The 26,921-nt window shown below is 41.3% G+C and overlaps 2 protein-coding genes across 40 annotated transcripts in view; both read right to left on the bottom strand.

The window, feature by feature from the left end:
• Positions 1 to 2,048: 2,048 nt before the first annotated feature.
• LOC105671879 (larval cuticle protein A2B) lies at positions 2,049 to 5,336 on the bottom strand. Its single transcript, XM_012366389.2, has 4 exons — positions 4,036 to 5,336; positions 3,341 to 3,512; positions 2,642 to 2,877; positions 2,049 to 2,421 (listed from the first exon to the last, which is right to left on the bottom strand). The coding sequence occupies exons 1-4, from the start codon at positions 4,045 to 4,047 to the stop codon at positions 2,224 to 2,226; spliced, it is 618 nt and encodes a 205-aa protein (XP_012221812.1). The 5' UTR covers positions 4,048 to 5,336; the 3' UTR covers positions 2,049 to 2,223.
• A 1,532-nt stretch (positions 5,337 to 6,868) lies between these two features.
• shot (dystonin-like protein short stop) overlaps positions 6,869 to 26,921 on the bottom strand; it is a 98,987-nt gene continuing 78,934 nt past the window's right edge. For 13 of the 39 annotated variants that reach the window (XM_067353070.1, XM_067353069.1, XM_067353071.1 and 10 more), the window contains 18 exons: positions 23,772 to 26,593; positions 23,589 to 23,600; positions 21,007 to 23,131; positions 20,683 to 20,930; positions 20,229 to 20,282; positions 19,454 to 19,531; positions 18,737 to 18,908; positions 18,338 to 18,455; positions 18,028 to 18,257; positions 17,801 to 17,918; positions 16,352 to 16,414; positions 14,210 to 14,361; positions 11,257 to 11,416; positions 11,049 to 11,180; positions 10,754 to 10,937; positions 9,543 to 9,662; positions 9,104 to 9,163; positions 6,869 to 8,940 (listed from right to left, as the gene is read on the bottom strand). In XM_067353070.1, the coding sequence (XP_067209171.1) occupies positions 8,781 to 8,940; positions 9,104 to 9,163; positions 9,543 to 9,662; positions 10,754 to 10,937; positions 11,049 to 11,180; positions 11,257 to 11,416; positions 14,210 to 14,361; positions 16,352 to 16,414; positions 17,801 to 17,918; positions 18,028 to 18,257; positions 18,338 to 18,455; positions 18,737 to 18,908; positions 19,454 to 19,531; positions 20,229 to 20,282; positions 20,683 to 20,930; positions 21,007 to 23,131; positions 23,589 to 23,600; positions 23,772 to 26,593 (7,008 nt within the window). In that variant the 3' untranslated portion in view covers positions 6,869 to 8,780. Of the gene's footprint in view, positions 8,941 to 9,103; positions 9,164 to 9,542; positions 9,663 to 10,152; positions 10,216 to 10,753; positions 10,938 to 11,048; positions 11,181 to 11,256; positions 11,417 to 12,145; positions 12,208 to 13,236; positions 13,344 to 14,209; positions 14,362 to 16,351; positions 16,415 to 17,800; positions 17,919 to 18,027; positions 18,258 to 18,337; positions 18,456 to 18,736; positions 18,909 to 19,453; positions 19,532 to 20,228; positions 20,283 to 20,682; positions 20,931 to 21,006; positions 23,132 to 23,588; positions 23,601 to 23,771; positions 26,594 to 26,921 lie in introns of all 39 variants that reach the window. The other 26 variants (XM_067353089.1, XM_067353087.1, XM_067353092.1 and 23 more) reach the window with 22 other exon arrangements.

Genomic DNA, 26,921 nt, shown 5'->3' with positions numbered 1-26,921 from the left:
GCGAGTGGGGAATCCTCGAGCAAGCTGGGACGCGCGCGTGCACGTCTCATCGGGCCTCTCGGCGAATAATAACCGTAAGTTCGCGCGAGCCAAGTTTTCGAGATTTCGCAGAAACCGAAACACTTGAGAAACTCGGAACTTTCGCTTCGGAAGATTCCACGAGAATATGCCACACGGTCGACAAAGTGGAAACACTCCGGCGACCGATAGTGCCGGCGAGCTTCAAAAATCTTTCGAATTAGCGCGCAGGGCTGTTAAACTGAAGCAAGCTGTTATCTGAAAATTTATAAGTGTATGTACGGTATCATTCCGGATTGAGGCGGGAGGACTTTGTAATTTAATTAAATTTTCTAATTAAATTTTAAGGAAAAAATTGACCGCAAATTATGCAGTGATTTCATAAAAATTTCGTAAAAATTATATGATGTACATATATACAATATGGGAACACAGTTGGCGATATCAGACTGTTTGAATGTTCTTTGTTACAACTTCCCGAACTACGGTTAGTATATATTTCCAGATGTTTGGGGTTTCTCCAAAGTTCGAAGTTTCACGAAGTACCGGATTTACCACAACTTCCCGATTCCCGCCAAGTTTCACGTCCTTTCGATAGCGTTAATCAGATGACGTTAAGAACTGTTGCAGCGCGTATAATATTCCTCGCGATATAAAATTTCATCGTTCGTCCCAATTTCACGATGTTAAGGCTCGCTTTGTAACGCGAGCGCGCCTTCGACTTCCCTGACAAATCGGCGCACCGAAATTAGCATTTGCGATTAATCCGGAAAAATGCGGTGATTAAAATTATAATAATATCGGGAATCGAGAGATTTTGCATTTCAGATTACTATAATTAATTTCGAAGAGACGACATCGCAATATATATAAAGACACCCGGATTAATCGATACCGCTTGTTAGTTCTACGCCTCTACATCAGTCCGTACATATTTACTTATGTATGACTTCGTGCTTGATGCGCCCTTCGTATCGCGGTATAGTATTGCGCTACTATACACCTAAATTGCCATGTGCATGTTTAAGCCTCGCCGGATAGCATTGCGCGATATTGGAAATTACATTGACGCGATTCATGTTGATAGAATATAAACCCAAGTTCTATCACCTCCAATAGAATATATTACACGGCGTTACATTCTCATGGAACACGCTTCCGTAAAGCTCAACCGCTCGACGATGAAGGGAGAAAGAGAATGTGTTTTCATCTAAATCGCATTTATATTTAAATGCGAAAAAAAGGAGAAAAAAATTAAAGAATTAAAAGAAAATTTTTTTAAAAATTTCTCTTTTTTTTTGGATTTTATAAGATAATCGACGCGTGAAGGAATGTGAGAAAGAAAAAAAGTGCACCGATAAAAAATGCTTTCGTAGCCGAACGGGAAAAATATATGTCGAAGAAATGTGCGTTCAGGCGAATCCTAGTGAAGCTATCGGGATTTCTGCCGAATAATTTATCATCGTTGGGCCGATTTCAGATCGCCAGCGGGGATTAGGCCGACGCTTAGACGCCAGAGTGGTCTAACGTGTTACGGTCGAAAAAATAACCGTTTAACGAGGTGAAATGCGGACGCGCTGACGGAACCGGGCTTAGAAATGATAGACGCGGAGGGCGCGGACCGACGACGAAAGATGGATGGCGACGGAAAAAAGCAACTAAGAGCCGACGCTAGCCGACCGCAGCACGTCTGCCGTTGAAAAGCTGAGGAATCTTGATTCGTCTGAGCGCGAACGCTCGGGCGAACCCGTAAAAAGCCCGCGGAACGCCCGGAAATCCTTTGGTCGCGCCATTAACGGTGATTTCTCCTAAAGCTTCCCCCCACGGCCGATCCTCTTTCTTCGCATTCTCTCGTCGATGTCAACTCCATTTCGTCTCATCAAGCCGTCATTCATCGATCACTCGAGACGCTCTTCGCGCGACATTGTGCGCCGAGGCTCAGTGCTAATACATTTCACTGCATTCAGTTTGTCGCGTTTCGCAGTAAATTCGCTTACTCTATTCTATCCCGATTAAAAATCCAAAAGCAATATTTTACCGAAGACCTTTATTTCGCGTACAAATATCTCGTGTTTCTTTTTATGCATTATCTAGATTTCGGGTACATTTTCTTAAACGGCTAAAGTGGTGCGGGAGATGCGTAAGGAGATCGGGATGCGTATGGTCAGACAGAAAGTATTTTCAGTTGCGTCGATCTGATGCCGCTTAATGAATTTTCACGACACCGCCGCTGCCGTAGCCGTCCGCGACGACAGTCTGCGTGCCGTAGAGAGATCCCGATCCGAGCCCCAGGCCCACTCTCACGCCCAGCAGTCCCGAGTTCGCGGCGACGACGTTCGTGGCGGCCAACGTGGACCCCGAGATGAGCGGCTGCCTCGCCAGAGGCGCGCCCAGGAAGACCGTCTGCGTAATCAAATAATATACATGCGCCGAGCACTTTGAGACAACTCTCAAGCGCTCAATGTAGCGTGCAGGACCTCCCGGCACGTTTTTCTTTGACGATTTCTCGCCGGGAGAAAAATCAACTCGGGATTGATTGAGTAAAAGAATCCTGCGATAGATCTACTTCGCGAAGACTAATGGACCGAGGGAAAAAGCGCTCTGAAGTAACTGGATTACGAACCTGCGGGCGAATTGCAGCCGGCGCGGCGAGCACGGACGGCGCCACGACAGGATGTGCAGCCGCGACCGCGGCAGTTTTCAACGTGACGCCGCGGTCCCGCTGCACGATCGCGTTGAAACCGTTGACAGGATCGGCCGCGTAGGAGACGACGCGCCGGACACCGTCGGGCTCGATCAGACTGTAACTGCCCTCGACCACGTCGCCGTTGCGAATTTCCTCCTGCGCCTTGTTGTCGCCTGCGAAAAGGGTTTGCAATACACGAAGCTTCCGCCTTTTCGAGGATTCCCGTTTATTGTCCCGACGGTGTTTTAATTTAAGTTCCCGAGCGGAGTTCCTGAATTCTAACTCGATAGAAACCCGGACAAATACAACAAATAGCTGAATTAAGAGGTATCGACGGGAACTCATTCTTCGGAATTTGGTAATTCGTTTTGACTTAACTTTCTCTTAATTACGAAGTCATTAAGGTTCTCTAATTACGAACTCCTTCCAGACGTTTGTCCCATCGACGATTCGATTGGGCGCTATCGTGGATTGCAGTTTTCAATTTCCACAGCCATTAACAATTTTACGTAAAATATTTGAATATCTTTTCAAAAAAAAACGTCGCGTTCTATTTTAGACAATCTTGAATAACGTGCAAATTGCACGTTACAATTGAACGGTCTGTAATATGTACGAATTATAACAAGTACGTACCAGTGAGACTATCTGCCACGCCATAACCGAAGCTATACCGAGGATGGGAGTCGTAGTTTTCGGCTCTGATTACCGTTGCAGCTGGCTGCTGCGTGACGGCTACTGCAGCTGCACCGGAGCCAATGATCCCGGCACGGGCGACAGCCAGTAAGGCGACGAAATAGCCGATAATCTGTGCATCAGGAAGGAAATATCAAATGTCATTGGCGTGTTACGTGATTAACTGAAATACGGTTTCTGCTCTAATATCAGTGAACCGAATCAGACGTCGCAACAAGTACATCGACTGTACACAACAAAATGCAGTAAAATCTTTAGAGATTCCCTCACATTAATTACACGGAATAACATTACCAAAGTATGTAAAATATTTCCGTAAAAAATGTAAAAAACTAATTAATTTGTGCAAAATGTAGCTTATTAGTTTATCAACTTTGTAATAAGTTACTAATTTCTGTAGAATTTTTCTGTGATAATAACCAATTATTAATTTAATTTCGAGAGAATTTCAGTTATTTCTATTTAATTATTCGCTGTAGATTATTAAAGTTTTTAAAATTTAAACTTGTATAAATGATAGAAACATTTTTCGCATAAGTTAACGTTAGAAAAGTCGGCATGTTAACGTTCTGGCTGTCGTTGCAACTTTTAGCAAATTAAGAAGCAATATTAAGCAACTAGATGTAGAATATTACTTTGTAAGGCATGATGATCACGGCCGTTGGTATCTCGGTGCTCGCTGAATGACTGGATGTTTCGCACCTTCGAGGCGCTAGATTTTATACCAATCGAGGGCCGTCCCCGCCCTGCGATATTGCATCTCTAGATTTTCCACTCCACTCTCATCGGAGCCGGTATTCGCATTACTATGCGGATTATAGATAAAGTGTAACGCGCACGTACGGCGGAATGGACCGCGATATTACATACCAATGAAAATTTCAAAAGCGCCACGTGAACTAAAAAGTATATCTGAAAGAAAAAAAGAGACGGCTTTCTGTTCAATTTGAAATTCTCTCGAGAGTTAATGTTTCCTCAGTGAAATTAAAACCGGATAGAAAATTTCCGCTGGACGAGTTAAATCTCCGTGCTATATTTATCTGCGGCACGCAATGCCGATATTGTTTCAAAGAATAATTAATTTCGCTATTATCAAACAAAATAACGAGGAGCAGCAGAAGTGAATAATTAAACGTCGCATCGCATGATGATAAACATTTGATGTATTTAAAAGAAATCAATTAAACATTTTCTAATTTTTAGAATAAATATTTAAGTCTGGTTATATTTCGAAAAAATAATTAATATAAATTGTCATTTATCGGGGAAAAATTAAAACTCCGAACTTTTTAAATCAACTCTGATATCAAAAATTACAAATTTAATTTCACGGAAAAACTGTCAATTATACTTAATTCTATATTTTCCGTAGATTGTTGAAGTCCTTGTTACTTTTTTGGAATTAAATTCAATTTAAATTTAAATTAAGCTTCAGACACAAATGACCGTGTCATCCCTCGCGTGTTTTAACGCAACCGCAAAGATCTTGATGCCGCAACCTGTAACTGTACACCCGATCAGCTAAAATACGCGCTAAGAAGATCGTATTATTCGGTAACGTCGATGTAAGGTAATAAATGATATCATTGCGACATTGAGTAACCGAATCTCTTATAAGCCGAGACTCGTCAGGCGGATAGACTTTTGATTAAACGCGCCGGTATGTTTGCTTCATTTAGGTCAAGTAAGTCTAGTAGTAACTCGAGGATCCACTCGAGGAGTCGTATGCTCACTTCGGTAACTCTACCTGCGTTAATCCGTGTGTGTATACAATCGCATACACGTGCGACGTTGAGCGTGTGGGCATTTGTGTGCGCTCGACCACTGATGTGAAGCGGTGGAACTACCATTGGGAAGGAGTTTTGCGTGGATCTAAGGAAGGGTGGTATGTTCAGGCACTGTATCTGGAGAAGAAAAGTCAGATTATATACACGAGCAATTGATTTCTTTTTTAAGTTGCACTTATGTGAACGAATTATATTTGTAGTAAGCAAAATGTTAGCAATACTGACAGATTGACAGCAAATTTGATCAAACTTGATAGCGAATCTGTGAGCAGATTTGCTGTCAATCTGCCAATACTGCTAACGTTTAGTTACCTGAGTTATTAAGAAGAAATAAAATTGAGAAAAGTAAATCGACGATTAACTTTTGGCTTCGTAAGAATAAACACCCATCATTTCTCGACATTTTTCTTTCATTATTTAAGCGAAAAATATTCTCCATATTAATCTTCTTATCCGCTTTCCGAAATAATGCAGTGAAAATAAACTTTTTGAAGAAAAGATGAGATGAAATGATTAGTTTCGATTGTCAGAATCGTTTTTCAAACGTTTCAACGTTTACAGAAATACCTAAAAAAATAATAAAAATTGTTAGTAAAATAAAAAATTAAATGATTTCTAAAAAATATATTATATATTATATAAATATCAATCACATTTTTTATACATTGACGATCAAAGATCATGTATTTATATTTCAATAACCCAACATCGAGTTAAAGAATTTTTCAGTAGTACAACTCGATATCAAATCAGACGGCTTTTTTTTCTCGAATATAATATTTGTGGCCAAAAAAATTATTTTTCAGATACGATGGGAAATTTATGGGAAATAAATATTTCCTGTAAGTTAAATTTTTATTTTAATTTTCGATTTTTTTTATTAAAAGTCAAATCAATGTTTGACAGTAATTAAAAAGGAAAAAGGATGTAGGCAGTAGAGAGAATATGATACGCAGTTGTATGTAGCAGAGAAATACCATTTTTCACGTCCTTTGCGATTCTTTACATACACCACTGACATCCGTACATTTGTGCCTCGTCCTTAGTCTTCAGTGGGCACACATTTATACCGATTCAACGGCCAGTAATACAGCAGGCGAAACCACGTGTCTTAAAAAATATAGATCCACAGAGTTATAAAAACTGCACAAAAACTCGTTTAGATCTGCGTAGGTGTACCTTCGTATAAATTACATGTGTATACATGTGTGTGCACACAGGGTCTTAGTACACCGCGAGGAGATATTCGGTAAGCCCCGTCAAGGGAACGTGCACAAAGCTGTCGCCTCTTCCATTGGATGCTCCCGAAACGTATCTGCTTGATATATTATACATTGTGTCTGTCAGTTAACACTGGAGAATGGGAGTTGGCGTGTTCAGGAAAATCCTATCCGTTCACGTAAGATCATTACATAGTTAAGTAGTTATGCTTAATTTATGCATCGTCGAGGACAGGTAAGCAGAATCTGTACTCCGATAATGCCACAGCCTTCAGCTAAAAAATATAAACGTGCAAAAAAGGAAAATATGCACGCGCCAATATTTTGTATATATATATATATATACATCTTTTTACATTTGCACATTACGCAACGCTCGACGAGGGAATAAAAAAAAAAAAAAAAAAAAAATAGAAAAGAAAGTTGGGACGAGAGTATGCTTTTCACTGAAATACCATACGTGTGCGTGTTGTTTGTTATATTTCTCTTTATCACTGCATTATTAGCATCGATACAGCACTTCTCGGTAAGTGAAAAAGAAACAAAAAATCGTACGCTGAGAAGTTGTTAATAAGATTAATCGCATTACGTAACATTTATAAAGAGGCAGCGAGTCGTATCTCGTTATATATTAATCGCGTCTAAAAGTATACATGTAAAAAAAATGGAAATGTCTTTTTTTTCTCAGAGTTTTTCTTTTCTACCCGTCACCTAACAGGCCACTTCGCGCAACGGAATATATTTTACTTAGCTATTCACACGTAATTTTTTCTTTATTTAATATTTTAACGCTGTTAGGTATGTTCCCCTGAACTCTTAAATCTCACGTTAATCAATTATAATCAGCAATTATTATATAATTACACAGATACATAATTATATAATAATCATTATTTATTTATTTATATATTAATAAATCGATTCGCAAACGCATAACAAAAGCGAATCGCGTGTTAACCCTGGAACGGGCGTAAATTTTTTTAAATTTAATATCTCGCTCCGTCAGTGAAATCCACAATTTAAACCATCTTCATTGAACATTTCATATTGATAATTGGCATGTTCTAATTAAGAGAATTTCATAGACATTACTTTGACATTACTTTAAAAATCAATGCCTATAAAATTATGCTTTTCAGCTACGACCGTTCGAGGGTTAAACTTGTGCGTAATCGTAAACTAGGTTTGATTACTGTCGTAGTTGTTCACAAAACTGCAAGATATTCCGTTTCGCAAGGACGTTAAAAATATTCCTCGAAGTAATATGTATATATATATATATATGTATATATCTCTTAAACAGATTGTTAAAATCAATCAATATTTATAGATTACACATAGAATAATTCTCTTATACAATTGGCTGCATAATGCAAAAAAAAAAGAAAATAAAACAAGAAAAGATTCAATCTGATTTTTACAAATATACGACTAGTCCAATATGTGCGGCAATTTGCGAAACGGATAACAAAAATGAATGTCGATTGCCTAATCGAGAAACGCATACAAAGTTTCTTTCTCATTTTTTTAACAAATGCGCGTTAGACGTTAATTACGTCTTATGACTAATATACATAAGTCAAGCAGAAAATATTAAATAAATTAATGTCTTCGAGTATACAATTTACTCAATTATATGGGTCAAAGTTTCACCGAGAAAACCCTCGGACAATTTACGCGACGGTATAAAACACGCAAAGGCATGCGTGCGGGAAATGAGCAAACTACGCTAAAAGTAATTACACGCATCTAATTATACTTCAAACATAAGCGTAATTATAATACATATAATGCTGATCTTTTTATAATAAAATCTTTTTAGTAGTATTGTCCTTAATCAAGAGAGTCGACGGAGATATGAAATATCTCGCCGAAATATTTTCAGTTATAGCGCATTAACCCTGCACTTTTTCGGCAATACCGTGGTTAAAGTATTTATAACAATAATTTACTTCGCTCCCATGCGTTATTATAAACTAGATAGACGCTTTAAGCACTTTCTAACGCGAGCATGAAATAAATAAACCTCCCCTAACTCGTTCATCCCTTACTTTAAGAGAGTATCAAACACTCATTGGTATTTCATAATTTAAATGGCATTCAGTACTTGGCGAAATACAACAGAATGATAAAAATTATATCATAATTTATATATTCCTCATTTGCCTTCTATGAAAAATTTCGATCCAGTCGATTTAGCGTGCGCGCATCACGCGCATATTTCTCTCTCTTATCATATAATAACAATATGTTCCCTGTAATACCTTGCGGTCATCCTTTAATATGCAGCGGGGATGTTTTTCTTTTATATATTTATTCTATGTTCAGGCATAATTTGCGAGTTTTATAAGCTACATTTCCGTTAATAAGCTATTACAATCGGAACGGCGCGCGTTGCTCGATCGGCGTGGGTTTTCCTCTCCGTGTGCTCGGCGTTGTTCCCGACACGGACGTGTCGGAAGCACCGGAGGGTTTCCTCGATAACTTCGAAGGCGGCAGCGGTGTGCTGGATCCACTGGACGGTGTGCGTACCCTGAAACAAACGATCGTCGTAAACAAGCGCGCACGTGCATTACTGTCGAACACTGTTGAAGCTGCTCAAATGCAAATCGGTACTGATACCTTTCTTTAGACAAATTTTCAGGACGTGTCAGGAAAAGTAGTAAAAAAAATTCTGAATTAAGATTGATGTTTACCTAGCTTGCTTTACGGCTGTTGGTATGTTAGTTGCTGAGTTTGTGCACACGGAACTGCTCCTAGCAGACAAAAAGTTGTTAGTTACAAGCTCGTATAACACGGTTATCATACAAGCACTTCATCAAACTTGTAAGAATAAAAGCCAACTTCAAAACTGCAATACTTTGTGTTATAAATACTTTGACTGCATTGCTAGTTAGAAGAAGAAAACAAAAAGTTGCTAAAATCAGATAATTCGATAAGACCATGCGATGTAACAATTGCAAAATTAAATATTAACATAAATAAAAACAAAAAATATTAAATAATGAACATTGTGTAACATGCATGAACGATAATAATGATGCGAGAAGAAAAAGGCAAAGCAAAACGTTCGATAAGTACAGAAGAAAAAACGGAAAACGGGTTACACATGCGAAAGCCCAAGTTCAGCCATACCCAGTGGAATCAGTAGAAATCGTAGAATGGTTGCTTTGTGTTGAATGAGTCGACATATTGCTGGTGGTCGACTGAGGAGATTTAATATCCACCCCCACATACACGGGTATCCTAGAGCGGCTAAGGCATTAACCATCGAAATGTCATTTTATTGCACGCTACTTTGCATGAATATGACAATGAAATTTGTTTCGATACCGCGCAGAAAGTGGATGAAGAAATTATAAAGGAGTAAACTATAAGGGGGAAAAAATAGAAAAGAAAATACGATTGATTTATCGATTGAAGAAATTATAAAGAAGTAAACACTATAAGGGGAAAAAATAGAAAAGAAAATACGATTCATTTATCGGAAATTGAAGTAAGCATAATGTATCACCGTCACCATGACCAAAACCACCATCTTTTCCAGAAGAAAAAAACACTATACACCACAAAACATCTTACGGCGTTCCATTTTGCATTTCGCATTTTGTTTGTTACTGTAATTTTGATTTGTAAAATGATAACATGTAAAATGGCAAATGCGAAGCGCAAAATAAAAGCCGCAGAACAATCGCTTTCCCGAACCAGTTTTAATTGAAACTGCCGATTCGTTAATCTGCTTTACCTGATCGGTGTTCCGACACCAGTCAGGGTTGGAATGCTCGAAGCTCTATGGATTGAACCAAACCTAAAAAATGTTGTTAACCAGATCTGTTAATGATTACGTCGATATTCTAATCGATCGGTTAGTCGCGTGAATGTTTTGCGGTTAACACGAGATGTGATAAGTGGTTCGATCAATTGATGTGTAATACATCACGTATCCTCGTCAAATCTCGGTCCTTCGTAATTGAATATATTGGCAGTATCGACACGTGGTATGTGTCACAATGTACGTAATGTAACTGTTGTTATGTTGGAATTTTCAAAAATCAAAAGCGAGAAAAATGGTATAAAAAAACAAAACACAAAATGGAGAAAAATCATTCGGTGGTAGAAAAAGACATGAGTAAAAATCGATTCCTTGGGAATAACATATCGAAACATTCTTCGAACCATCGCAATTAGTTTCGCGTAAGATGAGATACTACTGATCGTTTATCGTTAATCTATGCACACGTTATACATGTTGCCTATGCATATTTCTATTTAAGGCACACTAATGCGAGTTAGTCCTTGATCTATTTGTTTCAAGTGGGAGGTGACGCGCGCCGAGGACTACAAACCTGGAGGACACTCCGCCGGCGGGACTGATCAATCCTGTCGGGGTGCGGGGTCGGGAGCTCGAGCCATTCATCGGAGTCGTGAGTTTCCTACCAGATATGCTGTTGTGTCTACTGGACGTCGGAGTGTTGCCGGAGCCACCCACGACTGTTCTTCGCGGGATGCGACTCGGCGTGCATGAATCATCTGTAACGAGATCAGAGATGATTTTACAGAATCACTTGTAGGTGAGAAACATGCGACAAACAATAAAAAAATATAAAAATCTAAAAAAAATTATTAGTGAATTATTCGTACCATCCAAGGATTGCGTGGATCCGTATCGACTAGGCGGTTTACTTCCCTGTCTCGACGCTGGTCGACTACTCGGTCTACTGGCAGGTCGGGAGGCAGGTCTTGAGGCCGGCCTGCTAGATGGACGGCTACCACCTGTAAGCATCACAATGTAGTTGATTGTAGACAGTGATATAATTTTTTCAGCTTCTAATTTAGAGCAAACGCTTACCGGGCGTCACGGTAGATCTATAAGGCGTGCTGGTTTTCCTACCAGATAACTTGAAGGAACTTTCATTGTCGCTAAGGCTGTCCGGCGTGCCGGCGCTCAAGGATGAGCGCGATGCTCGCGATTGACCCATAGGTACGCTGCGAGCACTGCGTTCTCTTACCTAGATGGTGAAGGAAATTTCATTGATAAAGAATGTAAATGTATGTAAATGTGTGCAACAGCATAAAAAGCCATCGTACATCTAATTTGCGTTCAGTACAGCTATCGGATGAGTACAGTTTTGCGTTACGCGTTCTCTGCCGCCATAAACAACATACAATTAATGAATTATTAATAGTTGCAAATATTTGCTGTGTGCAAGTTACGCTGCGCGCAGTTTATTAAAACGCTTTTAGCAAGTAATTTTTTAAGCTGCTGAAAAATATGTACTACTTGTAATACATGATAAACAGTTTATCTTCCATAAATTGTTCATTTATAATAAAATAAAATTAAATATATTAATAATTTATAATAATTAGAGAATACATACGTGTGCTTTCTCTTCTCTAATACTATTGTGAAAAAGACATTCTACGAGGAAATGTAAAACTACTGCAGCACAAATTCTAGTCAATTATTTTATAAACTCTATAATCCGTTTAATAAATAAAAAAATAAATTTTACAAAAAATAAATTGTTACATAAATGCATTACTGTTATTGCTAATACTTCAACAAGCAACTCAAACCTGTGCACAGCCGCGAACTAGTAATAATATACCGGTCTGCGGTCCATTATACTCGTCGAAACGCTGTCACTACTGAAATAGGAAGCTTGAATAAAATAAAAATGCTACCTTTTACCAAAGTCGAGTGACAAGTGAAGCGAGATGGCATGCAAACTTACCAGAAGAAGTTGGGAGAAATACAGTAGCTTATGGTGATTCGAGGTATCTCCAATCAATGCCACTACGCACGCAGCAATACAGGATACGACATTCGTTATGCATATTCACGTTCAATAAATTAACTACGTCTTCCCGATGTGAGTTCGTTATACGAATAAATTGCATGTTTCTCCTCGCGGAATTGATTTGCAAAATTTGATTTCAAGTTACAGCTGTAATCTTGCAAGTGTTCTCGATAATAATTATTACATTTTGAATGCAAGAAACAAGAAAGAATCACGAAATCGATTTTGTATAAAGTTTTCGTACATTTAACACGAGCTTGTTGTTCGAAATTGAATATTATTACAAAAGGTTCCAAGTGAAATAATAATTAGCGAAAGAGCATTCCCATGCTCAAAGAGGAATTGTGTCAATCATTCTCTACCGAAGGGCAAGGGGCAGGGAGTTAGTTAGAGGCGTCCAAATTAATTCTGACAAAATCAGATACTCGACGATTAACGAAAAAAAAAATCAATTCGATGTAAAGTGATGTGGTGAATGAGATAAAAAGATGCTGCGTTCAACGAAAATTAATGTAGAGTGTGCTGTATCCCGAACAGTGCCAGATCGCAAAATAAATTTACGTTCGAGACACGAAAGTTCCTCATCACATGATCCTTCTAGAAAAATGGATAAACATAAGGCAGATCTTTCTTTCCAAGCCTCTATTCCTATCCATTTTTCTTCGCATTACTTCAAGTTGACACAGTTCTCCTGACATGCATTTATCAAATCATCAATTGGAAACATTTACAATTTTCAATTTGGAAATCATGAATAATTACTTATTATTATTACTTGTTCACGATCCTCGGCAATCATGCATAATCACTCGTTTATCAAAATCTTTGTAACAAAGAGACAAACTAGCAGACGAAGACAAGCAGATACAGTGACAGTCTATATAAAAATGCACCGTCAATCGACTCGAGTCACATCAGAATCAAGTGTTGCGGTCACACCGAAAAACCCAAACTCAAGTGTGTCAACGTGTAAAAACACCACACGAACGGCAATAGAAAAAATTGAGAAAATCTTCGTTATTTACCCAATGATAAGAGGGGGCGTGCATGTGAAGGGGATACGAGCACGGAAGGTCCTCCTTTTGCCTCAAATTCTCAAATATCGGCATCAGCTGGCTCATAAACTCCTCCGCTACACCACAAACGAAAATCTTTAGCTCCCTCATGCAATCGCAGCGACCCGTTTTATCGGGAGGCTCGCTCCAAACGAGAAAAATATTCCTGAAATGAACAGCTACTATCTCCACACTAAAATGATGTACGATTCTGGCGTTTCCCTTTGAACACAACAACCGGTCGGATAAAAAAAGTCGTATAAAACTTTCCCTACAATTTAGCGTAACAATGTTTCTGTAAATTCCCGTGGTTTTCTCAAGGATAAGATAATTGCGTGGAACTGGAAAGTGTATTCTCCTCGCGCCACGTGACACGATAAGTAGGGAAGGATTTGCGGAGGAGATTAGGTAAAAAATTTACGAAATCGCATCTCCTGAGGTTGAACGAAGTGTCCAAGACATACAGACACGACGGACTTGTCGAAATGTCTGGTGCAGTCGAACCGCTTTGACAGGACAAATGATGAGAATAGATAAGCGTCGTCTATTTCTAGCTGCCATTACATATTCAAACAACGCAACTGTCTGAAGACTGCCATGCTCATGCGAAAGTCAAACGGCTAGGCTGACGAGTTTAAGAAATTGGTCTTGTACTTACATGAATCGCTGACACGAAGTTGAACGAGCGAGGCATCGATACTTGTCCAGATAAATGTGTACGTGCAACTTAACTATCCAAATGTGATGCCTGAACGGCAAGTTGAAGTCTAATAATACCTTGACCGGTATAAAATTTGCGAGTATTCTACAGTTCGATTAAAAACTTTAACGGCAGAGAAACAAAATGTTCAACGAAAAAAAAAAAAAAAAAAAAAAAAAAAGAAAGAGTACCGTACGTGCTGCGTCGCGTTCGCGTCGATCGCACGACGGTGACCCTTCTTACCTTGGTGATCGGTCCCGCAGTGCTGGAGGATATCTGCGTACGCTGCAGCGTCGAGGTCGGGCTCGGCTTGGACCGGAAGGCCGTCATAGTCTGGCTAACGCCGTCCGCTAGTATGAATTGCTCCCGCAACTCGATATTCGTTCTTCCCTTGGCTACAGTGTGTTGCGTGCACGCAGTTAGGAAGAAGGCGTTCGGGGATGCGGGGTACGGGGAGGTGCCAGAGAGATTTTCAGTTTTGTACAGAAAATTCGGAGACAGAGAAAAAAAAAAAAGAGAGAAAGAGAGCGAAACGGATGACGTCGAGATGAGATAACGAACGCGAGAACGGTGTTAGATTAACAAGAAAAAAAAAAAGAGTAAAAAAATAAAGCAAAAAAAAATGTATAAATATCGGAACGGCAACATCCGGAACGAGAGTCGTGAGTTGTATGAAACGGAAGGTGCGACGATATTTTTTTACAGATTCACAATATCAAGGCATGCGGCGCGTTATCAATGAATAGCGGCAATAATGGACAGGATAAAAAATATAGTTTCCAGAGAAAGAGAGAGAGAGAGAGAGAGAGAGAGAGAGAGAAGAAAAGGCGAAAAAAAAATGTTGGTCGTAACACGGTATGCGTGCGTGTTTCCGAGTAAATGTATGTATGAGTGCGTGTGTATTTCACCCGCATGTGTGTCGTGTGTTCATGGAAAAAAAAAGAAAAGACAGCGCATTTAGAATATACGTTCGAAAAAAAGTTCTAGTGTAATAAAATCGAGTATTTGAGATACAAGCTAATTAAGACAGTTACGCGACACAAGCTTCACGTTACCATAAATTATTACACAGAACGGTTTATAATACAGGAGCCGTCATAAGTATTCTGCCATTGATTCAATTTCACAATACGATAATAACAGTACTGATATTCAGTGCTTCAGGTATTCGCGTGAAACGTACGGTTTCGCGACGTATTTATTCTACATATTTTTTGATAATTTTTCTTTCATGATAAAAATGTGACAAGTATGACAATTGACGTCGCTTATTATTGCACATTTCACGTACCCAAGCAATTGATTTACACAATATATAGAGTGTTTAAGAAGCAAAAGAAAAATAGATTTCACTTCATCCATCTTTAAATTGATTAGAAGCTCATGATTTATTAACAATTTTATCCTTAATCTTCTTTCTTTCTCTTTAATTTTAAAATTTTAATTATAACTTTTGATGGCAAAAGGCACAATTTTCCAAAACACTCTACATATAAAAAAAATAAATAAAAAAACTTTTGCAATTATACTCGTAACCATGCCAAAAGAAACCAATGTACTTTAGTTGGTATATATTTTTATAAACTAAACAGGAATAAAAGTTGAATAAATTCGTATGTACAAAAATCATTTTCTATTCTGGATAATAATTTCATAAACCATACTAAAATTCACTAAACATGCATTGGTCGTCTTCTAGCAAGGATATTTCTACGGAGAAACGGGGCTACGAAGGACACGCCAAGACTCACCATTGCAAATAAATGTATGAAACAATCACATTGAATATTAACAGGATAGAACGTTCGCACGGGAAATAATTGTGGGAATTACTGGATAGATCTGTTAATGTAAACCATCCACCAAAACTAAGAAACTGAAAAACGGTACGAAACGGGGGAAAGAAAGCGAAACGATTGCAGTATACTACATTCGTAAATCTGCATCCTAAACACAGGCACTCTTTTTTTTTTTTTTAACGCTCGATACTTCATCGAAGAGGCGGGACAATTAACATTACGCAGTAATTATAGCGTTAATTTTACCTGCGCAATCTATTTACCTTGTCCGGACAGTAATCGACAATATCAAATCGTTTCATATAATACAACCGCATACGCACGCATATAGACATACTCAACAAAAAGACAACACTTCGAAAATTAGTCCGAACAAGCGAAACAACGTCATGCATTCCATACTTAGGAATATCACCTTCATGGCCTATACTACAACAATTGCTACAGTTATCGCCGGGCGTCTCGGCTATCGGCGAATATTCAGCGCGACTGGAATTCCGAATAAGGCTCTCGATAATCTCGCGAGTGAGACTCGGTTCAGCGTATAGGCCATGAATAAATTGTGTGCACGTAAAACAGTTCTCACCGAGCGGACACCAACCCTCATGTTGTTCCGGTTTGTTAGGATCCGGTATTGGCATTAGAAAAACTTAACGAGTTAATCACGATTCGAGAGGCAGAACCGATTAGAGAAAGAGAGAGAGAAAGAGAGAGAGCGAGATATATAGTCATGCATGTTTGTCGCGAGTTCGCGCAGCGAAATACACATTCGAGAAACAAACGAAAAAAAAGACACACAAAAACGAAATGAACAGAAATATTTGTCGAAGAGTCGGGGATGTAAGGAGGATCGGTACGATGGACGGTAAAGGACAGTTATGATGTTAACGTTAGTATATAGTCAACAAGATGTTAAATATGCCTACTGTAGTATTACCTTCTACCCTACTATCCACGAAATCATACCAAAAAGGTTCTCTGATAGATCATTAATGATTACACTATCACGAAGTAGATATTTTTCGGAGTTTAATATCGATGGAGGGACGGAAAAGACAGAATGAAAGAAAATTTACAGAGAAAGTTAGAGTAAACGACAACATTTCTCACGCAATTCAATGTGTGATTGTCAAATTAATCGTCCTCATGCATATTGCGAATAGTGCGAAACATAAAATGTAATGTAGAAAAAAAATTAGAGACCGTCGATGGTAAAAAGTTTCAGTTTCTTTTCACTCATCAACTGTAATACGAGAGCAAGTGAATTAAATTAATATATGTATGGCAGAAAAATGGTTGTACTAGATAAGCGAAAGCGATTGAACAGCGGGTGTGGACTACCCTCGATTGTTCGTTAAAATGTTAGATTAATATTGAGTTGCGTCTATTTGATTAATGACAATGTTATGACACCTCAGGAGTCGAAATCGTACATATAATACATTGAAACATATTTAGTATTAGGATATAACAGCACACGAAACGGTTATGTCGAATCGACGTTCAAATACACTTCCGTTAATGAATTATTTCCATTAATAAGTTCGTCACGCAAGTACCACTATTCCGCACATAATGCAGCAAAGCAAATTAATGTTGATTAAGATGAAATCAGAGCGATGGAAACAAAAATAAAACGTTAACGCATGGCTGTTATTAAACAATAACAAATATTTAAAGGTATGTCATTTCCAATGATTAGAAGTATCGAAATTAAACAGGAATGCAAGTTTAATTGCCTCTTGGGGGAAAAGGGCGGAGAGAAGGAGATAGTACTGTAGAAAATTTCTTTCGAAAGTTGCTTCAGTCGCTTGCAATTAAGGAGCAATTTGTCTCACAAACGTGCTTCATGTTCAGCAACTAAGTTGCACGATCGATCACACGACTTTCCCATTAATCATTTCCTTATTTTTGTTCCCCTTACTGACAGTGAAAATTGTGGATAGAGACAAGTACACGGTTACGATTTATTTATCTCAGCCTATTCCCGGATCATCTAGAAATGTCAGGTTGAGAATTTGCAGTGTGGACTTACCGCGGCACGGGTCGTTCTTCAAGAGGAATTCGTCTAGCGCTACCCAGCCTCCGCCTACGCGTACCATGACAGTGGAGCGTAGGATTCGAACCAATCGCAGCTTCTGGCTGTCACCAAACTGCAATTTCACAGTAATGGAAATAATATGTGATAATATTGATAACATATGGCAGTTAATTAAAGCTACGCGCCAAATTGTTTCTCGAGTTGTCGCGATATGCACATACCCTGTACTTTCCTTCGCCAACTTGGAAAACGCGGAACTTCTGGCGACAGGTGCACAGCATGACCAGCCGCTTCACTTCGTCGTGGATCTTGTCTGTGTCGTTGTACGTTCGTCGTTCCTCCCAGTCGGGTCGCAGGGCGGCGATAAACTCTTTCCAGTCTATCAAGCCCTCGCCGTGACGGTCGAAGAGGTCGGCGACAGCGCCCATCTCCAGACGAGAAGTCTCGAATTCTATGAATTGCAGAATCAGATTGTTAGAGTTACAGTAAATATGCTATCGTGTAGGAAAGAATTAATGAGGTGGTAAATACTGGTGTTCATAATTCCTTGAATGAAGTCCTCCCTCGGAATAAGTCCGTCGTTGTTCTTATCCATCTTCCTGAACAGATCGGTCAGCCTGGACTTCTTATGATTCATGAATTTCAGGAACTGTAATTTCGAAAATAAACAGCATGTGTGATAATTATCAAAATGAACAAATATTTAAGTAAAATTAAAAATTGTGCTATATTCCTCTGAAGTTTTATATTTTGAAGAAAGAAATGATTTAGAATGTTAATCAGCTGATGTTAAAAAGTTAATCATTGTAAAGAAAACGTTTTAAGTTTTTACATAAATTAAATAGTTAATTAATGTCTGTTCCACAATATTATGCTCTAGTAATATTTAAAAATTTTAAAGACAAGATAAATCTATGTTACGACTCTTACCCGTTTGCGCCAATCTTCCCAGCTAAAGTTGGCGACACGATCCAACTCTTGAATGTAATTGTATTTGTCCTGCAGGCGACGTTGACGTTCCCATGCCAGCATCCAAACATGACGCCATTTATCCCAGAGCAGCTTAACTCTCGGACTACGGAATTCCGGTTCGGCTCCTTTGCTGCTCGCCGGGAAAAGAGTAATTTATATAATGCATGAAAAAATAAATAAACACGAACATATTTAATGTAAAAACTGGAAATGTTAAATGTTATTTCGTCTGATAATCAACTATATCTCTCTCTCTCTCTCTCTCTCTCTCTCTCTCTCTCTCTCTCTCTCTAAATCAACTATAATAATTAATAACTAATCAACTATAATAATTATAATTTCACAGCAAAAATATAAGAAATATGATAAGAGAAATGAATATCCAATATACGGTTTTCGCGACAGAAAAATAGAATAAAAAATACATGTAATATATGTATCTCGCATTAGAAAACTTCACACTCTCAATACAAAACAAATAATGTCCGAAAACAAATAGTAGCAGTTTTTCAAAACCCAACCATTTCAACCCGCAAAAGAGCAAGAAACCCATTACCGAATTAATTAATGAGTCGTATGATACGTTGAGTCATTAAGCAGAGTAATGCCTGGACGATGAAATTCGGATGAAAATCGGAATGTAAGATGAACTCGAGTAAAAGTAGACTAACGAACCTTCCTTTAGGTGGGAAGCGTGGACCGATGTGTGGCAATGTAAGATCTGGCGTTCTGTCACGACCTGGGCTGCCTCGGCTAAACAGGAACATGCGTCACATCACTCAAACACTTTCTACTAAATAAAGTATGTATAAAATTCTCGTCGACGTGCTGCGTCTCAGCAATTTGGTTTATAAAACTGTTTTATGTGTATCATAAATAGATTTAAAAGTGTAAAACTGGAATTTTTTGCCGATTAAAAATTTATATGACAAGTATAATAAAATTATTAGTACAAGTATTATTACAAGTATAAAAAATTATTCGATAAATGTTTCATAAAATCTGTTCCTGTTCCTCGTGTTGAAAAGCAATTCTTAATTGTAACTTGATGTCTTAAAGCTATGTGTATGCATTATGATGGTGTAGCATGTAACACAAAACATGTGAAGACAAAACGTGAGTGATTTTTTTCAACACAGTGCAGACAGTGCGAACATTAAGATTGTGAATATTGCGGACACGACTAACAAGCGAGTGAGTTACATTGAACGTGATTTTATACATGTAATATTTACTAAATCGTAGACTTTTGCTGTTGGCTTTGTTGTTTGACTGTGCGAATAAGAATTATTGTGTGGTCGGAATTGTTTTGTGTTCTGAATATAGAAATCATACAAAAAGAAATATGTACATTTAAAATGCACATACTAAATTAATGAACACTGTACTTACGAAAACACTATTCGACTAAATTGCGTAAGCTAAATTTATGTTACGATGGAAAACGCACCTTTGCTTACGAGGTTGAGGCTGCTCAAGCTCGCTATCCTGATAGAGATCCTTACTGAAATTCCATTGCAAAAGCGACATATCATGCGACAGTTAAATACACAAATACAATACAGAAAAAAGCAAAAACGTAAAAAATTGCAAGCAGCTTGAAAACGTGAGATTTTCGTGATTCTTTACGGTGATGTAAAATTGTCAGTACAATTGCAATGTGCATAAAATTCGTGACAAGAAATCCAACTAATTAATTAAATACAAAATACACAAACGTAACACAAATGTGCACAGAAAACTCGATGATTTATACAAGCATAACAGAATACGATGCTCTGCACGATGTCAGCATCCATAATTCTGTATCCACATTTACTTTACAACAAACAGAGAGAAGTCTCATTTATGTCGATATTTGACACATAAATTACACGTAAATTTTCATATCGATAAATACGTACGTGGGCGCTGGCGATCTAATTTTCGATATTTTTCTCGCATCCTTTATCGGCTTGATTTGCCGGGCCTTGCACACGCGATCAACCTCGTTTTGCCTTCGGCTGGTATTCTCCATAAATTCTCTGTGATCCGCGATGAGCATTTCGAGCGTAGCCCTGTCATCCGGTAAGGGTTCCGCTTCGAGGGCGTTCAAGGTGTTCTCCAAACCTTCGAGCCAGGCTAACAACTCCTCGAGAAGATTGTCAAGATCCTGCAAATGCGGATATAATTATAATATTTCGTTTTACAGAATAAAATATATTACGTATGAGCGGCATAATGCGAACCTGCAAGCCTTGCATATGATTCTCCAGCCTTTGGTTCCTCTGATAAGCCCAAGTCGCCACTTCCTCCCACCTGGATTGAATAATCGTGATCCAGTGTTTGATGACGGCGGCGCCGTCCGGATGAGCCTTTCCGAGGATGATGTGCGCCAGCTCCAACGTGTTGTCCTTCTCGATTTCCTTAGTCTGCAACTCGCGGAGGAATCTCTGGTGCTCCATAAGTTGGTTTCTGCTCTCTTGCTCGTCTTCCGGCAGCGGTCCGGCGAATCGCAACTTCATCTCCGCGTCGCTCAGCCATTCCAGCAACACGTGAACAGCTTTGTGAAGTCGTTCGGCCTCTCGAAGGGCGTCTTCTAGTTGCCTCGACTTCTTCGACGATAGACTGGTCACTCTGTCCCAGAGGCTGTTCAATTCGGATAGTTGCGACCTGATCATCGACGCGTCCTCGATGGAAGCTTTAGACTCCAGCTCGCGACCTGTCTTGATGACGGACTCCATTTGCGAAGCGCGCGACTCCAGATCCCTCTCAAAGGTCTTATGCTGCTCCACTAGATTGGTTACAGTATCCAGATCGCCATGAAGCGGTCCGGTGTTGGCCAGATACTTCTCGGTTTTGCTCAGCCACTCGAGCAGCGCCTGAATCGCGTCTTTGAACTGTCCGGAGAACAGCAGGGCCTCCTCCAGTTTCCTCTGTCGATCCACGCACTTACCGCATACAGTAGTCCATTTGTTCTTCAACTCGTTCAGAAGTTCTCTCAAAGCGGGCTCGTCAGTCTTCGGCGCTTTGTCCTTCAACGTTTTCCCGTTCTTCATCGTCGTGTCGTACGTGCTCTGCTTAGCGCTCAGCGCCTTCTGTATCTCACGGTGTCGGGTGAGGCGCGCTTTAATTCTGTCCGGATCGTTGCCGCCGAGTCCGTCAGCCGCGACTTCGTCCAGCGTCTTTTCGGTTTCGTCCAACCAGTTCATCAAGTTCGACCAGGTGTCGTGGAATTCTCTGGCCTCCTTGTAACCGTGATCTAACGCTCTTGTCCGCTCTGCCGACTTGGAGACCACTCGTTCCCATCTGTGCTGCACGCTCACGAGCAAGTTTCTAATAAGAATCACGTCCTGCTTCTGAGAGAAGTATTTGAGATGAGTTCCTTTCTTGTCGAGATTCAACATGGTCTCGCGATGCACGCCGACGTCCTTCTGGAATGCTTTGTGCTCTTCGATTTGTTGGAGTATCGTTTCCATAACCCTCGAGACCGGTTTAAGATTCGTCAGAATCTTCTCAGCGTTGGTCAGCCAATCAACGAACGCTTGCAGCGCGTCGTGGAATTCGGTAGCCTCCTTCAGCGCGATCTCCAATTTTATCTTCTTATCGCTGGCGCGCGCGAGCACGTTGTCCCACTTCTGCTTCAACGTGCGTAAATTGTGATTCAATCCACCCGCGCTGGTCGTGTCTGCCTTCTTCAGATACTCTTGTCCTTGTTGCAGCACTGTTTCGACCTTTGGACGGTTCTGCTCCAGCTCGTTGTAAACCTCCATGAAGCGTTCCAGCTGTTCGGACGCGGTCTCGGGCAGACCGCCGACGGGCTTGGAGGCTACTATCATGTTATCCACGTCGCCCAGCCACGACAGCAAGTCCTGTATCTCGGCGGTGAAGGATTGCGCCTCTCGCAAAGCGTCTTCCAGTTCTCGCTGGCGATCAGCAGCGCGCTGCAGCAGATCTCGCCAACGGCGATTCAAAGTGCCTAGCTTATCGGCCGTGGTAGACGCTTCCGCGGTGCCTTTGCCATCCTCGATCAACTGACGTCCGGCGTCGTTCAGAGTGTCGACGCTCGTCTGATGCGCTTGTATGTCGTTCACAAGGACCTTCAGTTTGGCCAGCTCGACTTCGATCACTTGCGGATCGCCGGCTACCGGCTTGAGATTATCAAGCGTTTTGTCTGTCTTTTCGATCCACACCAACAGCTCGTCCAACGCGTGTTGGAATTGACCGAGCCGCAGTAACGCGTTCTCCAGCAATCGCTGCCTCTCCACTAAGCCTCTCAGCAGGCCGTCCCATCGTTTGTTCACGGCACCGAGTGGTTCTTTAATGGCTGCTGCTTGCTCGGAAGACGTCCTCTCCGTTAATTCTGCCGCTTGTCTAAATACAAGAAAATGATACAATTAGAAAAATGCATCGCTGTACAAGATTTGTTATTCTATTATGTAGCCAATATGCAGCCACGTATTTTCGCACCACACAACATTGAACACCAGATCTACAGGGAGGACGGGTGTAAAAATCTCAACGAGTTTAGCTACCAGAGAAATTAATATCAACTGGATATTGATTACTGCCGCTTCCACGTTATTCTTCTGTCAAGAATATAAATTGTATTATTATCATCTACGGATTCTCGTGGTTGCTCACTTGATCCACCTGCTGCATGCGGCGGGAGTAGTTTGCCTTTGAGGTGACACGGGGGGGGGGGGGGGGTTGGAGATTAAATGTAAATTGTTAAGATTATTAAACTAAACGGGCGGATGGAAGTAGACACGGTACAATGTGAAGCCATGCTCTAACTACCAGCGACAACACTGAGAGTGATTGGACTTGCCTTGTCAGACTCCTATGTTCGGGAACCGGCGCAGAGAAAAACAAAAGTTGGGATTAGAATTTACGTTTTGTCGCAGATAATTTCTCGGGTGGGAAATTGCACAAAGGGGACAATGCTGGGCACTGAACTCTTTGCAACGCCATTAACATATAACTTCAATATGTAAATGTGAAGGTTCGTCACCTGTTCAACGCCTCGACTTTCACCATGTGCGGGTCCACCTCGGCCTTAAAGTTGGCCAGCTGCTTGATCTGCTTCTTCACCTCGTCGATGTCGCTGCCGAGCGGACCCATGTCCGCGAATCTGTCCTCGGCCTCCTGCAGGAACTCCAGCAGATTCTGCAGCGTCTCGTGGAACTCCATCGCCTTCTCCATGGCGTCGATTAGATTCTCCTCGCGTCTAGCGTACAAAGCGGTGACGTTGTCCCAAGCCTGATCCAGATCTTCGATGTGCTTGCGCACTTCAGGTTTGTCCGGCTCGCCGCACAATCCCATCAATTCGTGCCCCGACGCTCTGACTTGCTCGACATCCGGTTTGGTCTGATCGATCTCTTGTCTGATTTCCTGCAACGCCACCTGCTGCTGCTGAATGGCGGCCGGTTGAGCGGCCGGTGGTGCCTGTCCGGCGAGAGCGTCTTGCAGCTCTCTCAGGGTAGCCATCACTCCGTTCAATTCGGCCCAGAACTTCTCGGCGACAGCCAAAGTGTCGTCCAAAGTGCGACCGCGGTCGGTCGTTGCCTTCTGCACGTCCGCCCATAATTTGTTAAGCTTGTCCAGCTTGCGCTTGATGTCTTTCACCGCCGGGTCGGCTCTATTGCCGGCTTTGCTGATCACATCGTCCGCGGCTTTCTTGACGGCCGCGTAAGCCTCAGATCTCTGTGCAAGATCGTCCGCCAAGGCTGCATTTTCTTCCATCTGATCGCGCAAACGAGGAGGATGAGCGCTGACAGGCTCAGCGCCGTTCACTTGATCAGCGGTGGACGACAGCGCACGCAGCATACCTTCCAGCTTGTCGGAGAACTGCGAAGATTCTTGCAACGCCTGTTCCAACGCCTGCTGTCGACCTCTCAATTCGGCTCTCAGCGCGGCGTAGCGCGCGTTGTCGTTATCCAGAATGTCCTGCACTTTTATACCTTCCTCCTCGTTGCACAATTTGATGAGAGCTTCGCCGGTCTTGTTGAGTTTCTCCACCAGAGGCTTGTGCTCGTTGATGCTCTGTATGAGAAGTTCGTTCTTGTCTTGTTGCGCCGCGATCAGATCGGGTCGCAGAGCGGGCATAGGCAACATGGCGATTTGCTGTTCGGCCTCCTCTAGCCAGCTGACGAGACCGGCGTGAGTGTCGCGAAGATGCTCAGCCAACGGTAGAGCTTGCTCCAGAGCTCCCAATCTGTCCGTCGATAAGGCCGACACAATCTCCATCGTTTCGCGCAGATCTTCCATCTTGTCTCTGATAGTAGACGTGTCCTCGTGCTGAATATTTTCACGTATCACCTTCTTCGCCGTCGAAATGACATCGCGGACTCGGCCCTTCTGGCTGGATATATCGTCGTTGAGCGCTTTGTGCTCCTTCAATTGTACTCGGATAATCTCAGGTTCGCTGCTGGGCGGCTCGGCCTCGCGGAGTTGATTGTCGACCTCCCTGAACCAATCGAGCAGATCGTCGATATCGCCGATCACCTCCAGGGAACGCTGCTTGCTCAGTTGAATCCTCTCCGCCTTCCTCTGGATCTGCTCGGCGATCGCATCGAATCGCCTGTTGTCCCGAGTGACGAGACCCTCGATAGTCGCGGCACCCTCGCCCGGCGACATTTGACACAGCTGCGGGCCCACCGCGTTGATCTTGTCCAAGACGGGTCTGTACTCCGATATCTCCATCTCGAGTCGTATGATCTCCTCCTCGCGAGGCTCGGCGGACTGAAGAGCCGACTCCGCGCCCTGCATCCAATCCATCAATCGATTATGATTATCGTGGAATTGCTGCACCAGCGGCAAGGACTCCTGAGCGTGCCTCAGAAGATCCGAGCCGCGCGTGACGAGATCATTGAATCGACGCTGCAGCGAGTCCAACTTGTCCTTCAGTTGAAGCGCCTCGTCGCTCGAGATGTGCTTCATCAGTTCCAGACCGGAATCCACGGTGCTGTCGACTTCCGTTTGCCGCGTGGAAATCTCCTCCGTGAGGTCCGCGAGATCGTCCATTTGCTGCAAAAGTTTCTCCGTGTGCACAGCCAAAACGCGATACTTCGACAATCGGATCTCCATGTTCTCCATCCACGCCTGCAGATCTTGATACGTGAGAACCAGATGACGCAAGCCTTGCCTCGAGCGTTGCAACAGGCTGCCGAGAGCCTCAGATCGTTCGACCAAAGCGGCGTATCTGTCCGCCGCATCTTGAAGCTTGTCGGCCAATGCGGCGGCTTCGTCTTCGCCCACGAGCGACATTAGCTGGCTTGCTATCTCCGTGAGTTCGCTGAAATCAGGCGTCTTCGATATGATGTCCTCGTGAAGTACATCGTGCTCGTTGATGCGTTGTTGTATTTTCTCTTCATCGGTGGGAACCAACTCCATGTCTCTTACTTTCTTCTCCGTCTTGTCCAACCAGATGGCAAGCGGCACTAATTTATCTTGGAATCGTTTCGCCACCACCATAGCTTGCTCGAGAGCGTCCATTCTCTCCGCGGCGCTTTCGGTCAGATTATCGAATCTGCCCACTAGATCGTTCAACTGCTTCTCGATGGCTTTACGCTCCTTCGGATCTGCATCTGCGGCTACTTCTCGTCCCATATTGTAGAGAGACGACATAGAATTTTGACGGTCCAGCAACATCTTTTTCAGGAATTTCTGTTCCTGCAACTGCGCTTTCACAACTTTGTAATCGGAGGACGGTGACTTCTGATTGGAAACCATTTCTTCTGTATCGGTCAACCATTTCTCTAAGCCGTCCAAAGCCTCTTGGAATTTGCCAGATTGCAATAATCCAACGTCGAGCTTGCGATCTCGTTCATTCAGCTAAAAAAAAATTAAAAATTGTGAGTAAAACAGTAATAAGATGTGAATTCTCCGTTAATTTTAAATGTATATAATATTAATCATACGCTAAAAAATGTGTGTGTGTGTTAATAACTAAATATGTTTATTTCTTTAACTTAAATTCATATATGTATCTAAATCAAAGAGACGTCAATAACATTAATAAATTCGTGTAATTTACAACAGCAACAGCAATTTCGTCGACACGTTTATAATTATATTACGTTAATTATAAATTTTATAATCCTAATTAATCGTAGTCAATCTAAATAGCGACAATTTGAAAGCAAATAAATAACGCAGTTAA

This window comes from Linepithema humile, chromosome 4 (genome assembly GCF_040581485.1).
Source record: "Linepithema humile isolate Giens D197 chromosome 4, Lhum_UNIL_v1.0, whole genome shotgun sequence".
NCBI lineage: Eukaryota > Metazoa > Arthropoda > Insecta > Hymenoptera > Formicidae > Linepithema > Linepithema humile.
Note: the sequence above shows the minus strand (reverse complement) of the source record. Positions and strands in the feature narration are given on the sequence as shown.

Bases quoted from the DNA above. Each gene is read 5' to 3' on its own strand.
- LOC105671879 (XM_012366389.2), bottom strand. The intron at 2,878-3,340 runs GTACGTACTTGT...CCCTTTTCGCAG, and splicing joins CGTGGCAGATAGTCTCACTG to GCGACAACAAGGCGCAGGAG. The intron at 2,422-2,641 runs GTTCGTAATCCA...TTGATTACGCAG, and splicing joins CGGCTGCAATTCGCCCGCAG to ACGGTCTTCCTGGGCGCGCC.